General features: G+C 41.6%; 1 protein-coding gene across 15 annotated transcripts in view; it reads left to right on the forward strand.

Moving 5' to 3' along the window:
- Positions 1–17,431, forward strand: part of BNC2 (basonuclin zinc finger protein 2) — a 445,041-nt gene that overhangs the window by 298,544 nt on the left and 129,066 nt on the right. For 14 of the 15 annotated variants that reach the window (XR_010588655.1, XM_065549486.1, XM_065549492.1 and 11 more), the window contains one exon: positions 6,786–6,888. The exons of the other annotated variant lie outside the window; for it this stretch is intronic. Coding sequence is in view for 11 of the 14 variants with exons in the window: in XM_065549486.1 (XP_065405558.1) it covers positions 6,786–6,888 (103 nt within the window). In the remaining 3 variants the exon portion in view is untranslated. The remainder of the gene's footprint in view (positions 1–6,785; positions 6,889–17,431) is intronic. 15 annotated transcript variants of the gene reach the window in all.

A 17,431-nucleotide genomic window follows, 5' to 3' on the forward strand; every position in this document is an offset into this window, starting at 1 on the left:
CCTGGGGCTGAAGCAGAGAATGTTATGGATCCCGTGACTTCCATGTCCATGACATAAACATAGCCTAAATTATTATTGCTAAAGACAAATTGGTGGAAATGCATCATATTTATCCCATAAATCGACATCACCTCCCTAATTAATCTGTTTTTATTCAAGCTTCACACACACATACACACACACCCTCACACTCCATAATCACTTCTCCTTTCTTTTCAGCCCCATCAAAAGCTCACTGTGCCACAAGTCCTCCTGTTCTTCTTTTTGCGGATACAGACTAACACGGCTGCTACTCTGAAACCTTTCATCCTGCCAGTGAAGTTACACGGGTCTTTCCTGTTTCACCAAGAAACATGGAACTCATGAATTATCATTGGGTCACACTAAAACAGAAGTCTTAGTAATAATAATAGGCCTCAATCTTGCCAACTGAAATGCCTGTGCAGACTATAGACCAGTGTAGAGTCTCACTGATTTTAATTTAGCCTATTCAAAGCATTTTACAAGCATTGACCCAAATCATAATCATTTTATTCACATGAGTAGGCCTACCGATTTCAGTGCTTAGCTACCAGGTGATCGAAGCTTTGTAGATACATTATACAAATATGTGGAGCTACTCACCATCAATAAGGCAAGCAGAATTTGGCATATTTGTATATTCAGTTCCGCCATATTCCTACATGGTGGCAGTAGTGGTCCCTATTTTGCAAAGGAAAAAGCTGAGGCAGAAAGGTTCTGTTACCCTTATGCATACTGAGTGGTATCTTACTCTGAAGCTACAAAGAGGCTACTCAGGAAGTAAGATTCTACTTGGCATGAGTAAGAGTATTGGAATCTGTCCCTAAATGTTTTACTAAAGGTTGCAAAGGGAGTAATTGTCGAATCTGAAACTAGAATTCAGGGCACACAGGGTCAACATCCATTGCATAAGCTCTTTCTCAAAATTCTTGAGAACATTGCAGACCACCTCTAATTTTGATGGTACATCCCATTTTATCCCAAGGAGAAGATAAAGAGAAGTCCATGTTCTTCTTCATCACCCCCCCCACACACACACACACTAGCTTTCCCTTGTGTTATTGGCCATGGTCTCTTATGGAAGCTCTGCAAAAGAGCCAGACAGATTGATTTCCCATTACTGTTATGGGCTGCTCCTATTAATATGTGAATGATATATTCTTGTTAAATATAATTAAATGCTCCAAAACTATAGTATACCAGTGTCCGGTGTCTGAGTGAAACCCACACAAGTCTAGGAGTTCAGGTTTAAGGCTTTTCATTAAATCTGTAACATTGTGCCCAGAGCTATGTGCTGCATTGAATATCAGGCAATGTTCCCATATTCTTGCATAGGCCCTATAGGCACAACTAAAGGAAACAGCAAGGAGGTAGTGTTGAGGCACTGGGGTGATAAACGAAAACCTGAATTATATTTTAGCATATGCATGTTTTGTTTTTTTAAATTTTAATAGTAGTGCTTTTAAGATGAAAGACTCTGTCGTGTAAATTATGTTGGGATGGATTTCGATTGAATCATTGTTTCTTTCATTGCTGTTGTAAAAGTTCCTTGGAGACCATTAGAATCTCAATGGAAATGCAAGACGCACTATAATAGGACCTCTATGAAAAAGATGTATAAAAATGTATGACACTCCCATTATCTGTGGATCATCAACATGGTAGAACATAACAGCTCCTTTGGAGCTGCTGAAGAATGTCATTTCAATGAATACTTAAGGAGTCTTTTAACCTGAGTGCTATAGGCTGAGTACACTTTACGATCTTCTTTGGAGGAGTTGTGCTATTTTGTATCAATCCATACATAAAGATCCCGTATTTCTCTGTTTTTCTTCAAGTCTGTTGGGTCTTTGATTTCTTTTCTTTTCTTCCTCTCTTTTTCTTTTCATTATCGTGTTGGAGGTATTACTGTGGGAAAGCTAAGTCAGAGAAATAGGTTTTGCATTTCACTTTGAAGTAATATATTACATAGCTATAAAAGCTATTTAGCAATACTTTGCATTGACAGTTAGAATGAAATCATATTGAAATGTCTGACAGGATGGTTGTACACTTGCATTTTTGGGTCTGCTTTGTAATTCAGATGGCTCAACAGTGAATACAGTATTCAGCTGCTACAGAATCACATCAGGCCCCTTTCACTATCTCCCCTTCCCCCTTCAGTGTGCAAATAAAGAACTAACAAATGTCCTAGTACGGTTTTGCCAAAGCTGCACCATCACTTACAAACACACTATTGGTTAAACACAAACCCTTCTTCCCCTTGCTACTTCTAAGTCCGTCCCCTCCATTGATTGACCGTGTGCATCTCAAGAAGAGTTTCCAAATGCAGCTTTCTAGGTCATTTTCCAAATCTGTAGTTACTCACTGTAACTGAGAGGGATTCATTTAAAGCAAATACGATAAAAAAAAGAGCACAGGATGTTAAAAGGCATTTTCAGACAAGAATGAGTATGTGTGTCAATTTCAATTTGAAGGAAGTTACAGGGATATCTCCTCGTGCATTGGCATAAGGATATACCATTCTCCTGGCTTATCCCACCAAAAGATTCCCCGTTAAATTAGTTATGTATTGGGCACTTCAGTGACCTGAGGTAGATGGCATCATGGACTACATTAGCTTTGGATTAATTAAAGAAATGTTAAACAAATCTTAAAACTGTCTTTTTAAAAAAGTGTTGTTTACTAAAGACCATAGTCTTAGGTTCTTATATGGCTTCTATTACCATAGCATCTGAGCACCTCGCAACCTTTGTTCGTTTTATTTTCGCAACACCTCTCTGTTGTTACTCCCACTTTGCAGATGGGGAATTTAGGCACGGAGTAGGGTTGCTAACTTGCTACTCGCACAAAACCGAACACCCTTGCCCCGCCCCTCCTCTGAGGCCCTGCCCCCTCTCACTCTATCCCCCCTTCCTCTGTCGCTCGCTCTCCCCACCCTCACTCATTTTCACCTTCCTAGCTCGGGGGGTTGGGGTGCGGGAGGGCTCCGGCTGCAGGTGCGGGCTCCAGGGTGGGGCCAGAAATGAGGAGCTCAGGATGTGGGAGAGGGCTCTGGGCTGAGGCAGTGGGTTGGGATGTGGGAGGGGGTGAGGCCTCTGGGGTGGGACCAGGGATGAAGGATTTGAGGTGCAGGAGGGGGCTCCGGGCTGGGGCTGAGGGGTTCGGAAGACAGGAGGGGGATCAGGGGCAAGGGGTTGGAGTGTGTGTGTGGGGGGGGGGTTTGAGGGTTCCAGCTGGGGGTGCAGACTCTGTGATGGGGCTGGAGATGAGGGATTTGGGGTGTAGGAGGGAGTTCTGGGCTGAGGCAGGAGGTTGGGGTGTGGGAGGGGATACGGGCTCTGGGTTAGAGGTATGGGTTCCGGGGTACAATCAGAAATGAGGGGTTCAGGGTGTGGGAGGGGGCTCTGGGATAGGGCAGGGGGTTGGTGTGGGGGGGGGTGAGGGCTCTAGCTGGGGGTGTGGGCTCTGGTATGGGGCAGGGATGAGGGATTTGGGATGTAGGAGGGGGCTGGGGCAGGGGGTTGGGGTGTGGGAGGAGTGAGGGCTCCAGCTGAGGGTGCGGGCTCTGGGGTGGGGCTGGAGATGAGGGGTTTGAGGTGCAGGAGGGGGCTTCTGGCTAGGGCTGAGGGGTTGGGGTGCAGGCTCCAGGTGGTGCTTACCTCAAGCAGCTCCAGGAAGCAGCGGCATGTCCGCCCTCTGGCTCCTACGCAGAGGCACAGCCAGGTGGCTCTGCGTGATGTCCCATCTGCAGGCGTCACCCCCGCAGCTCCCATTGGCTGCAGTTCCTGGCCAATGGAAGCTCCAGAACTGGCGCTTGGGGCGGGGGCGGCATGCAGAGCCGCCTGGCTGCCCCTACGCATAGGAGCTGGAGGGGGGACATGCCACTGCTTCCGGGAGCCGCACAGAGCCACGGCAAGTAAGGAGCCTGCCTTAGGCCCGCTGCACTGCCGACCAGACTCCCGGGCCCCCAAACTAACATCCTAACCACCAGGCCATCATCTTTATCTTTCAGAAATGCCGCATGGTTCACATTAAAATTTATAGTCGTGTACCTTCATCTCTGAAGCCAGAATATGGCCTAAAGTATCAAGATTCCTGTTGAGCAAAAAGAGAGGCCTAGTTAAGGCTGGGCTAAATATCTGGGTCTGATTACATACCTTAATAAAAAGTACTTACCACTTATGTAAGGTTTTCTGATTTAGCTATTTTAAAGAGAGACATTTTTATGTTTGTGGAAAGTTTACTTGAATTTTCAAATATTATGTCATTTTGCTGTTATAAGTTCTTAACATAGGAAACACATAGTCAATTAAGTAAAGTAATATTATCAGCACGATTGAAGCTATTTTTTAGTTACAGAAGAGGAAAAGACACTCTAAGCTGGTAAACATTTTTTCAGCTCATCATTTTAAAATGGCTAAGTGGAACATTTTCAAAGGGATGAGAGAAAAGTCATTCTTGGGCTGAATTGTACTGTATTTCAAGTTTCAGCCTGATTCCAATTTTTACAGGCAACCTACAGATCTTGGGGGGGAGAAGGGGGGAACATAGGTAGGGAAAACATAATGGAAATTCTAGTCAACTTTTAATAGCAAATGACATTATTTCAGAGGGAGTGTGTGTGTATGCGCGTAGCAGTAACATGAAATGCAACAAATCTACAACAGATTAGTGTAAAAAAAGTTTTTAAAAATAAGTGAAATAAGGCATTTGTTTATAAGGAAAAAAATCTTTTACAGTATAACAGGAATACCATTCCATTTTGTAATGCCTTCATTCTCTTTGCAGTACAATTAATTATGGAGTTCATTAATTAATGAACATATTAGAGAAAGACACCATTACTGACCAGAGGAGACCTGATATATTACTGAGTCAATAAACTATTGAACATGAAACGGGACCTTTCAGTAGAATTTTTTTCCTTGTAACCCACAAACACATATATTATTCTGCATAGTCAGCAGTTCTTTTGTGCCCTTATATTTCATATTACTAATGATTTTAATCAATGATACATACAGCAATGTTTTACAACCTAGCTAATGAGTAAAGGCAGTTGACTTTGGGAATAAGTCCCTGAAATATCTGGATATTTTATTCCATCAGGGCTTTTGAGAGTCAAAGGTAGTAAAAGAGCAGACTAGATGGGAGGGAGGAAGGACTCCTGCATCAGAAATTGAGCAGAGAAATACAGATTGAGTGAGTCAGTAAACCACAAATGGCTTGAAGTTGCTGTGTCTGACGCAAATAAATAAATAAAATGTTTAAAATAGCTTGAACTCTTTTCATTGTCAGCAGACAAAGAGTTTAGCTTGCCCATGCTAATGTTTAATGTTGTTTTCCTTACAAATCTGATGCTTTCAGTAAAGAGAAGATCATTTCTGTTACTTACAGGTATTGCAGATTTTTAAGTGGAAGAGTTTAGGAGAGGTTTGTAAGGCAACAGCATTCATAAAGCTCCCAAGTATCTGCAGTCATAGGTACCAAACTCCCTTCCCCCACTGAACCCCCAAGTAATCATTGATTGCATCTAAATCAGTAGAGAGATATTTTCCTGGAAGTACTGATAGTTACAGTAGATTGTTAATCTGTGAATGATCAGACTAAGTCCCCTCTGTCTCACAAACCTCCATGCAAATTACACCTAAATGCAAGCCATAAATTTACTGGTAGCAGTTTGAAGCGCACAGGTCATCGTTAGCACTGTTTAGAAACACAGGTCTCACCACATTTATGCTGACTTTCTGTGGACCCTCCCCCCACCCCCTAAAGTAAACTTGCTTAGCTTTTTAAAGTACTGTAGTTTTAAGAATGGGTTTAGTTAGATGTATTCATTGTCCAGATTTTAAATCTCAATATTCAGTCTGTGTTTTTAGTAGATTTCCTTTTAAGAAAAAGTGGAAAACATTTGTGTCAAGTATCAGAGGGGTAGCCGTGTTAGTCTGGATCTGTGAAAAGTGAGAAAGAGTCCTGTGGCACCTTATAGACTAACAGACGTATTGGACCACGAAAGCTTATGCTCCAATACGCCTGTTAGTCTATAACGTGCCACAGGACTCTTTGTTGCTTTTTGGAAAACATTTATATTTTAATAACTATATGGGACTAAAAGTTAGTGTTATGTGTGGAGATCGGAGAGAAATTATGGATGCAAAGGAAAGTTGTGCTGTATATCATGAGCCAGTCCTATCTGTACCTCTCTCATTTTACTGCTGCTTTGGGAACACCAGTTCCCAGACCAGTGGCTTCCTTCTGATACTTAACTGAATTAGATCGTGTGTGCATCCCAACAGGGAAACATGAAAACAACGCTTGGACGGTGTAGAAAAAAAGAGATCTTTGCTCTGCCTTTGTGTATATTTTTATGTGCATGTTTCACTCTTGATTATAACCAGTGTGACATAGTGCTATGTGAAGACATAACTATAATAACATTTTCCTTCTGGCACTTGATTGGAAAAAACTTGAGTTCTTGGTCTGTATTCTTTTAAAGAATTTAAGAATTTATTCAGACTATGGAATAATAGGATACATTATTATTGAATGGACTTTTTTATAATTGGTCAGGGATATTGATATATGCATTTTAAGGAAAAATAAACCCTACATGAAAGAATTAACAGTGCTTTGCATTTTAGAATTTCTTTTCCTTTTCTTTTTTTTATGTTCAAAACCCCCAGCCACCATATGGGCAGATATTTAAAGAACAAAAAAAAGTATCTGGTAAGATATTTATGTGCATTTGTTTCTTTTTCCAGGCCATCCGCTGTACACTGGTAAATTGCACATGTGAATGTTTCCAGCCAGGGAAGATTAACCTGAGAACCTGTGATCATTGTAAACATGGCTGGGTGGCACATGGTAAGAAATATCTGTTCTTTTATCCTCTCTGTTTTGTCCATCTCTCTCTATCTCGTTAGATATAGTGATAATAGCTATATCTGTCCATGCACACATGGATGTGTCCTTTTTTTAAAGCAGTCTCTACATTTGAGAAGAGAGGGTCAATTATGCCAGCAGTGGCTTCAAGTGTCAGTGGATGTAATGAGTTTGTTAACATTATGTGTATAGCCAGCGCTCCTATCTGGTGCAGCAAGTCCAGAGGTGCCGGGGCTGTGAACTGCCAAGCCCAGAGGTGCCGGGGCTCAGCCCTGGCACTAATTAAGCACTGTGTAGAGCTCAGAGAACATATTCTAGTTTCCAAGCAGTAATGCTATGCTCATAGCTCTTAGCAGGAAGGCAAGATGTTTATAGTATGGTTGCATAGTGGAGTTCACATGCCCATATGCAGTAGCCAAAGAGTCACTGAATTCCCATGGAAACTCAAACATACCACCGTCAGCTTTTTGGAGACGGGATGTCAGAATGAAGCTGGTATATCCTCCTTGGCTGAATGAAAGCCTTGATGGTAGTTCACCCTCATAATATGGCTTAGGGAAGATAAATTCAGCTGCTATGTTAAAGTAGGTAAAGGAGAACTGGAGACGGAATGGGCTCATGTATTTGGCTTGCATCTAAATAAATTTTATAAATGTACACTAAATGCTTGGGGTTGGATTTTTTTTTGTAAGAAGTCAGTCACAAACCTACCACAAACCATGTGTATCTTGATCATGTCCAATATAGTTTCAGTAAACGCAATTAGAAGACAAATAAGAAAGAGACATTTTCTTCTGAAATGATTTCATGAACATCAGGAGAAAAGAGAGAGATGGCTATCTTTGCAGGATAAATTTACGTCTGAGTTTCCTTCTTACAGTTCAGACTATTAGACCTGAAGCAAGCATACTCTCCATTCTCACTTTTTCCAAGCATCCAGTGGGTTGTGTTGTATAAATTTTGTTTTATTTCAGTAAGATCTGAAGGAGAAGATCAGTACCTTCCTCCTAAAATGTCCTTGGTTTCTATGTATTTTGTGCATATCTGTGTAATGCATAAATGTGTGTGTGCTGAAAGTAAGCATGTCCAAATGCTTAACAAAACTGAAAAGCAAGCAGTTCTAGGGGGCTTTTCAAGAGTGCCCATTCCTGGAAGGGAAAAGAGTATGTGTGACGTTCCCCTCTGGTGTTATCCGGACCGGATATCTGCTAGATCACTCCAATACTTGACTCTGGGAGCCAGCCTTACCCTGCCCTGCTGTGAGAATCCCCACTCCTGGGCTGTTCATGCACAGCCTCTGGCATGTAAGCTGTCCTTGGAGTGTGCAACTGAATGACACCAACCAATATCTCTGGTCCCAGACACAGTCCTAGGAACCTCCGTCTTGCAGTGTCCAGTTATGCCCTCTGGACACTGCAAGCTTATATGAGTTCGTCAATTTAACAAAGAAATAGATATGTACCAGGCTTGTTATCCCAAGGGGAGTCTCTGACATGCTTCAAACCAAACGCACTGCTTCGGGTAGAATAAACAAACAGATGTATTAACTACAAAGATAGATTTTTAAGTGATTATAAGTCAAAGCATAACAAATCGGATTTGGTCAAATGAAATAAAAGCAAAATGCATTCTAAGCTGATCTTCACACTTTCAATGCCCTTACAAACTTAGATGCTTCTCACCACAGGCTGGCTGGTTGCCCTTCAGCCAGGCTCTCCCCTTTGATCAGCGCTTCAGTCGCTTGGTGGTGATGTCTTTAGAATGAGGTGGAAGAGAGAGGAAGACCATGGCAAACATCTCTCCCTTTTATCATGTCCTTTCTTCACTCTTGGCTTTGCCCCCTCCACTCTTAAGAGTCAGGTGAACATTACCTCATCACAGTCTCAAACTGACCAAAGGAAGGGGGTGAGTCGAGAGTCCAACAGATCCTTTGTTGTTGCCTAGGCTAGTGTCCTTTGTTCCTGTGAGGCTGGGCTGGGTTTGTCCCATACATGCCCTGATGAAGTGTGAACTGCCCCTCTGCTCTTGGGGTGTTTTTGCCATGAGGACACATTTTCAGCCTCATAAGTATATACATGAAATTATAGCCTATAACCTTACTGTAACAACAATTACTATAACATCACTATAAGAACAATGCTCAGTGCATCATGAGTCTTCCGAAGACACCCAACATGACAAATTTTGCATTGGATACCACACAATCATATTATAAGGATGCATATGAGGGTGCAGGGTGTTCCCTTGAGGTACAGAACGTCACAGTGTGCAGGTACAGATCCATTCCTGTGTTGCTTTGTAATGAATGGATAAAGCCCACTGCTAATACTGAAGGTAAAACAGACAAGTAGGTAATTGGTTTGCAGATGAATTATGAACTGGATTCCTAATTGGGCACAGCTTCTTTCTGTTCCCCAAAATTTCAGACAAGATACATGCTCTTGCAGTATAACCAGATTCATTCACTTTCTTAGGGGCTTTCAGCCATCTCAGTGTCTTTGTAGTTCAGGTAGACATCCGGCTTTGTGCAGGATCCGCACACAATGATCTGCTGTTCAAAGGGGAGGGAAGACGACTTATCTGGCTTATTTCCAATGCCCAGACAAATTACTTCTCCATGTTGAATATTTGTAAATCATATGGCGTGCTGCATGGACTTTATTTTGAACTATAGTAGCCCAGGGTTGTTTTTTTTTGCTTTTAACCAGAACTCCACATAACTGTGTGGCTTGATTTCTCTGGTTGGTAGTTTTCTGTGAAGTGGATGGGTTGAAAATTGGAATATTAGAAGATAGTGTGAGGCCACCCCAATACGTATAACAGAAATGGCCCAGGTACTAAAGGTGAAAGATGAATGCTATAAGCACTGGGCATACCACTTGTTCCTATGCTGTAGTGCTTTCAAATAGAAAAGTTGAGTTCAGCTAGATATTAACAAAAGTGTAAACTTTACAAATGCAACCTGCAGAAAATCATTTTATTTTCTTTTAGCTCCTTTAAAGTAGATGCAGCCAGAGTATTTACATTTTATGGCAGTATAAGGCTAGTCAGATGTACATTGCATATGCACACTCAAAGCATAGGCTTATAAATTAGTTCCTGAAGACTGTGTGATGAGTCTGCTTGATTTGTTGACTTTAGCTACTTTCCAAAATTTGAGAGGGGCATTCAAAAGGAACTGATTAATTCATTGTACTATTGCACCTGGATTTTAAAATTGGTGAATCATCTTACTGTTCAAAATTACTTCCTTTAAGCCCAAAACACTGTACCAATGTTCAGTGAATGCAAGTGATAGTTCCTACTGCATTAATTAGGGTTTTTTTCTGGTTTTCGTTAATGAATTTCCACTCATAGCCTTGATAGATGAGGTAGTGTTTTATTAAATTCGATTATCAAACAATAGGTGTTTCCAATAAGAAGTATCAAGCATATCCAAGCTTGATTACCCAGAATCATAATTAACTGAAGAGGTCAAAAATAGGCCTCAGTTGCAATTGTCTGATGTTTTCCCTGACTCATCCACACAGAGTTAATGCATGCTAATAATTGTCCAGTTGGAATTCTGGGGCCAAGAAGGAAAGGGCACACAGCCATAGTGGTATTATTTCACATAGCAACTGCTGGCCTGTTTCTTTTTCCTGTTTCCATTGTCTTTCTCATGTTTTTCTTTCCTCACCTAAAACGAGCTGTGCGCTTCTTGAAAGGAAAGGTTTCCTACAAGTTCAATTCTTTTCTATTCAGAAGTGCCAAAGAAGGATGTCAATATAAGAGCAGATTCATCAAAGCGGTTCTTTTGTGGCAAGATAAATGTTTCTGTTGGCAAAAGTTCAGTTTATCGAGTTTTGACCCTGCACTCTTTCACTATGGTGGTAATCCTACCATCAGCGTTTTTAAGGCTCAAGCCAAAAACTGCATAGAGTATAGCCCCCTGCTCTAGCACGGCTATGCTTGAGAGGGAATTGGTTGTATCTTGTGTGGATTGCTTTTTTTTTTTTTTAAGGGGATGTAGAGAACTGGGCTGTTTTAATTCCCTTCCAGCTGAAACTTGGCATTCGTATTGTCAGCTTGGATGGAGATTTATTTTCTAAAACAAAAAAATAAATCGTTTAAATTGGATAAGCCATTTCCTAGGCCTAAAGCAGTAAAACAGACAAGGGTTAAAAAAAATCTTAAGTCACTTTATATGACCCATAAGATACAAAATAAATAAATAAAATCTTAATAGTGAAATTGTGTGGGCACTTTGATTTAGTGTAGTCCAGGGCCATTTGGTATTTTTTAAAGAAAAAAATCAGATACTTTGAGTAGGCACTGTAGCTGCTTCTCCTAATATTTTGGTTGTGTGACAAGTAACAAACACTAATAAAATAGCCTTAAAACTATACCAGATTAGGTACAAAAATCCACTTGTTCAACCTTAACAATGATGATAATGGTAACGGTATTTTACATGCATGTTTCTCTCTTCCCACTTCCCCCCCCCCCCCCAAAATCTTATTTTAGGCCAGTGAGAGAGGAGAATTATGCTAGGCAGTAATAAGATCCCAGTGATTACATCGACTCAGCATTTTGTACACTTGATCTGTCATTGATAAAAGAATATGAACTGTCAAGCCACCAGATGTACCACAGTTGTGGTATCTAGTCCAACTGAATTACTGACCTGATACAGTATCAGTGGAAGTACAGTGAACCCTCTTGAAATTATTTTTTTATTTTTCCACAGAACAATTTCACAATAAGAAGAAACATGTTTTGCATATCGCAGTGTGCTGAAACTAGTCAGGACTTTCATTCTGTTTCACTACAAATGGAGTTCCACTGTATCAGACTTCACTATTGTCAGTTTTATTGTATGTTTATTAAACCTCTGAATTCACTGTCACACTGGCTGAAAAATGGTCATATAATCAAAAATAGTTTCTTGTGTTTCCCATAAATTGGTCACCAATCTAAACTCACTTTGATGTCAGATACAGACCCGTTCTTGATATATTGTGCAACTATTAATATTCTTGAGCTAGTTAAATCTCACACTATTCTTGGAATCGAGCTGTTGAGGGCAATTAAGTATCCTGTGAATATTTTTGTTTGTTTGTTTCCCTGTGCAAAAGTGGACTTTTTCTCAGATCAATAAGTTGGCCCTTAGCTCTCTAATAAACTGTGCCGGGTCTTTTCCTTGGTGTATGCAGAACAGGGCAGCTCTGGGCAGGGCCTTTTATTCTAGACACTGTGCTCTAGGGTCTCTCTGAGCTATACCTGTCCTCTGAACTTCACATGACCTCTTCTCTAAGCTGGGTGCTGGCCAGGCCTTTTCTCTAATAAATCTGAGCTCAAATTCCTTGGTGGATTTAATGAAACAGAAATTGACTGGAGTTTTGCAGCACATAGTGCATAGCCATTACTCCTTTTGGTTGAAAAGGTGCCATCCAGCGAGTATTAATACCCAGTCTCACTATGTGGGTTACACTTTAATCTTGCCAGAGAAATAGTTTTCCGCTGTCAAGTTTTTGTATAATGCACACACTAACTTGCTGTAAATGAGACCAACAATCAAAACAATGACCCCCACCAAGCACCAGAGAGTGCTCTATCGTAAGTTCACATGCATGACATGACTATGACTTCTTGTTCATTCCGAATGGCTGAGCAGCCATTTCTATATGGTAATTTGTAAAGTTGTCAAATAAGGGAATGGTGGGGGGAGAGAGAGAGAAAGGGAAAAGGATGGGGGGAGAGATGTTATTGTCCTATCAGGTACTGAAAATTTTAGAAATTTCATCTCTCCCTAACCAGACTCTTTGTACAAGTCTCTATGAGAATGTGGTTTAATGTGGGGAGGTTTAGGACTTTTAACATGAGCTGCATGGGGGGAAAAAAGTGTTATGTTAAATTAAAAATCTTTCTGTGTTATCACATTTATCTCAGTCCAAAGCTGTTGAGTGACAGAAATCTGGAGCATTACGTTTGCAAAGCCAGAGCTCAGCTCTGGCCCAAAACCAAAGGAGGTCACAGGTATAAGCCTCTGGCTAAAAATTGGCATGGATTGCAATTTGGAGGGAGGGGAGAGCTGTGTGTGCGCACACTGTAGGTAGACTTGAATAGAATATCTTTCTATATTTTTTAACCATCTTGTAGAATTTAACAGAGTATCATAATCTTGCTGTAGAATACTTAAGATGCTCATAAAAAACTCATTTTCAATTAAATTGTATAGGTTTTCAGAGTAAATTCATATTAAGTGGCTATAGAAACCTATTGGTTCCCTCTTCAATTATATAGGACTTTTCCACAAACATCTTTGTAAAGGAATTTCTTTAGCTCTTAGTTACTTCTCCATCTGGTTATGAAGACCAAAAACTAAGGGTACATCTATACTTACCTCCGGGTTCGTCGGTAAGCAATCGATCTTCTGGGATTGATTTATCACGTCTTGTCTAGATGCGATAAATCGATCCCAGAAGTGCTCGCCGTCGACACCGGTACTCCTGCTCCGCGAGAGGAGTACGCCTAGTCGACGGGGGAGCCTGCCTGCCGCGTGTGGACCTGCGGTAAGTACTTTGTAGTTCGAACTAAGGTACTTTGACTTCAGCTACGTTATTCACGTAGCTAAAGTTGCATATCTTAGTTTGAACTGGGGGGTTAGTGTGGGCCAGCCCTTAGTCTTCATGGTTGTTAAAGTGACTTTAAAATAAAAGTAATGTTAATCTAGCTCTAGACCGGATTTAACTGCTGCTGAGGTTCCCAACAGACAGCCAGGTTCCTGTACCTCCCTGGGCAAAGTCTCTTTAATCTATCATTTTCTTTTTGTTCTAGTTGTTTTGCCTAAAATCAGTGGTCCCTTCTCAGTTTGACCTGGGAGGACCATGTATTTGTTCAGTTTGTTTCCTTGCTCATCAGCTTACAGTTGTTGTGCTTAAAAAGAAAGTATCCACGTAAACAAACCACACAATGTATTAGCCTTTTTCCTCTGGTTTTGTGTGCTTGTAAATATGTCAGTAGAGTGTAAATACAAATGGATCATACAGAGTCCTCACAAATTCCGGGCAAGAATCACCTGCTTCCAATACTGAAGTATCACTGTGAGATGTTTCGGTGAATACAAGGGACAGAGATTCAGAAGTCCAGCACCAAATTCTCTGCTCCTCCTCACCCCAACCCCCAAGTGTAATGTTAGAGCAGCATTTGGCCCATAGCGTTCATTTTTAGTTCTGCTACTGATGCATTGTGTGATCTTGATTAAGTCATTTTCATTTCCCTGTGCCTCGGAGTTCCTGTCTGCAAAACACACCTCTTCCCAATATAATGCGACCCGATATAACATGAATTCGGATATAATGCGGTAAAGCAGCACTCCGGGGGGGAGGGGCTGCGCACTCCGGCGGATCAAAGAAAGTTCGATATAACGCGGTTTCACCTATAATGCGGTAAGATTTTTTGGATCCCAAGGACAGCGTTATATCGGGGTAGAGGTGTAGGTATAATACCCACTTTCATAGCTGTGAAGTCTCAACTAACTGTAAAGCATTTTGAGATGTTTAGATGGAAGTGGTTGTAGAAATGCAAGACATTATAATTACTTGCCCATTTGTTAAATTATATTATTACAGTTACATTTACAAACTAGCCTCCATCTAGAGATAAACAAGCCTACATAGATTTTCCTCCAGTGATGAGAGTTAAGAAAGTCTTCAACAGCTGGTCCTTCCCTTTTAGAGAAGAGAAGCCAGTAAGGGGCATGGGAGCTGTAACTAAGGGTGCTGGCTTGAAGTGGTTTCCATCTTATACCGGGTTTGCAGTTTGGTTCAATGGCTCTCAGCTTCTTCACTATACTGTTGCAGCACTCCTGGTAAGGAGAAAATTTTTCTGTTTGAACTTACCAACTCCTGGGGGGCTTTAAAAATATGGGGACAGTGCAAAAATATTAGTAATTTAATTGTGTTAATGAAGCATAATGAAGGATAATTTTGCTTTCATGGAAATTCCTCTATTAAGGGACAGTAGCAGCTCCCAGTTCAGTTTCTTCTTTGCATGAAAGCCTGTGGCATCCTTGAACATGCTCAGTGAAGTAGGGGTTAACTATATGACCATTGAGGAAGATGTGGCTTGAGTCTTTGAATGAACAGGAGCAGCAGATTGGTTGGGACTGTCTGCTGGATTTTGAGCTTCATAGGACCAGTACTGTGGAACTTCAGAGCAGGAGTATCAACTGAGCTGTGGCTGTCAATTTGTGCACTTTCGTAACAAGCGGTCACGGTTACCTGAATGAAACCCGTAACACTGATCCCGCTGCACATGAAGGGCTGCGATGGGCTAGCCCCTTTACCAGTTTATTACATTTTATTACATCATAAATTTTATATCTTGCTAACGATCCTAAAAGACGCTTAATTGTTTATAGGAACATCTTAATTAACTAGAGTTCACCAGGTTAAGCAGAACACAAACAAAACAAACTCAACCACTCCATTCAATCTAACAGCGCAAGGTTAAAACAGGGAGAAGGATTTGATGGCGAGAATAAAAATTGCATATTGCTTTCAGATGTTCCAATGTAATGATGAGGCCTTGGGTAACTTTACCTCTGCTTTTTATATTGTGCATGTAACAATCACTGGATGGGAAAAACATTGTGTTACCTTTACTTAGCAGGAAGAACTTTGACTCAAGCTATCAAGTTATGAGGAAATTTGCTCCAGATTAATTTAGCAGACACCCCCCCCCCAGTTTTTTATCCCATTCCCATCCGGATTTCAGAAACAGAAAATGTATTCTGGAAAGCATACACTTAAACCCCTGAAAGACTTCTCTAATTACATTCTAATTGATTGCAGTCAAATTTGCTGAAGTGTATTTAAACTGGAGCTATGTGAAATGGTCACAGTACATGAACTTTATGGCAATCACCCACAAGTGTCTTCTTTAGTTGTGGGGGGTGGGAAAGAGTGATGTTAAAAAGGGTAATACTAGTCACATGGCCAGGGCCGGCTCCAGGCACCAGCACAGCAAGCAGGTGCTTGGGGCGGCACGTGCGGCAATTCGGCGGTGGGTCCCTCTCGAAAGGAAGAGCCTGCCTCCGAAGAAGAAAGCAACGCAGTGGAGCTGCCACCGAAGTGCCGCCAATCGCGATCGCGGCTTCCCCCCGCCGCTTGGGGCGGCAAAAACCCTGGAGCCGGCCCTGCGCATGGCCTGATATTACAAGGGCTGAACATCTTCAGCTACCGCTGATATCAGGGCAGAAGGGTCTCCGTGGGAATTTGAGGGTGCCCAACAGCTCTCAGGAGGCACTTGGCAGGATTGAGCCTTAGGTATAGTTACCTAGTTAAGTGTACAATTGCATGGTTACATTGGTTAGCTTCAGCTCCTTTGTAATGTTTGAAACAGAACGACACTTGTACCAACTGGTGATTGCTGGCAGCCTGTTGGCCATCTCAGGCTCATGCAGCCAATAGTGATTTGGGGATTATCAGCCTTAAACTCCACTATGGTCTTAATTTGCAGAACAAAGTCCTGCTTGCCTTCTTAAGGCAGCCTTACAAAATGATACTTTTCCACTCCACCCAAGTGGGTGTTTTTTTTTTTATAGGTGATATATGTTTCATTACAATGTTAAGGCTAATTTAAAGATTAGCATCTCCCAGACAAATTATGTAATGTGACACAATGAAGCTTGGGAAGCTCCAAATTCAGTCTCTTAATCCAAACTTGCTTGCATGCAAGAATATATAATAAATCTTCCAACACTAATACAGCTGGGCCCCAATCCCATTGTAGTGTAGATGGAGGGATGCTTCAGGATGGGTATGGAGGAGGCATAGATGTTTGGCAAGTAGGCAGAGGGAGGAAAGCTGAAAGATGAATGGTAGTCAAAGGAACCTAGGTGCATGAAATGAGTAACTTCTGTTACAAACTGTAATCCTCAACAATAATTTTTTTTAAATGTAGACCCATGTGCGGGTCAGAAGTGGCCATCTCTGCCAGGTCAGACAGTTATACTAATGCATTAAAATAACTGTGTCCCTATTCTCATGGTCTGTCCCTATCAGTTAAAAAAAACAAAACAGTGCTGTCCTAATTTTGTAACCTGCAGACTCTGGCCACTTGAAGGGCACATCAGCCAACTAGGCTGCTGGCTGAATGCATACATTCCACGAGGACCATCCTGACCTGGCATGTCATATGTTGACACCTGCTCATCCCTGCCCACACATGGCACTCCAAGGAGATCTCCCTCTTTGCTTCAGTCTTCCTCCACATAGAATCTCAAATTCATATGGTGGCAGGAAAAGAGTAAGAGGGATTTGCTTTTGAAGAGGAGGAGGAAAGGGAGCACTGGGTTCTCTTGTCTCTCTCCCTGCTTCACTCCTCTCTCTCTTTACCCCCCCCCCCCACCCCCATGTAAACCTCCCTAACCGTCCCCTGCCCTCAGTGACAGGTGTCCTGGTTTTTCACTTAGACAGCCTGCCCACCCTGAGAATGTTTAATAGTCTGTATTTTACTCTGGGAACAGAGACTGAGGCTC

This window comes from Chrysemys picta, chromosome 6 (assembly GCF_011386835.1).
Source record: "Chrysemys picta bellii isolate R12L10 chromosome 6, ASM1138683v2, whole genome shotgun sequence".
In the NCBI taxonomy this organism is placed as follows: Eukaryota; Metazoa; Chordata; order Testudines; family Emydidae; genus Chrysemys; species Chrysemys picta.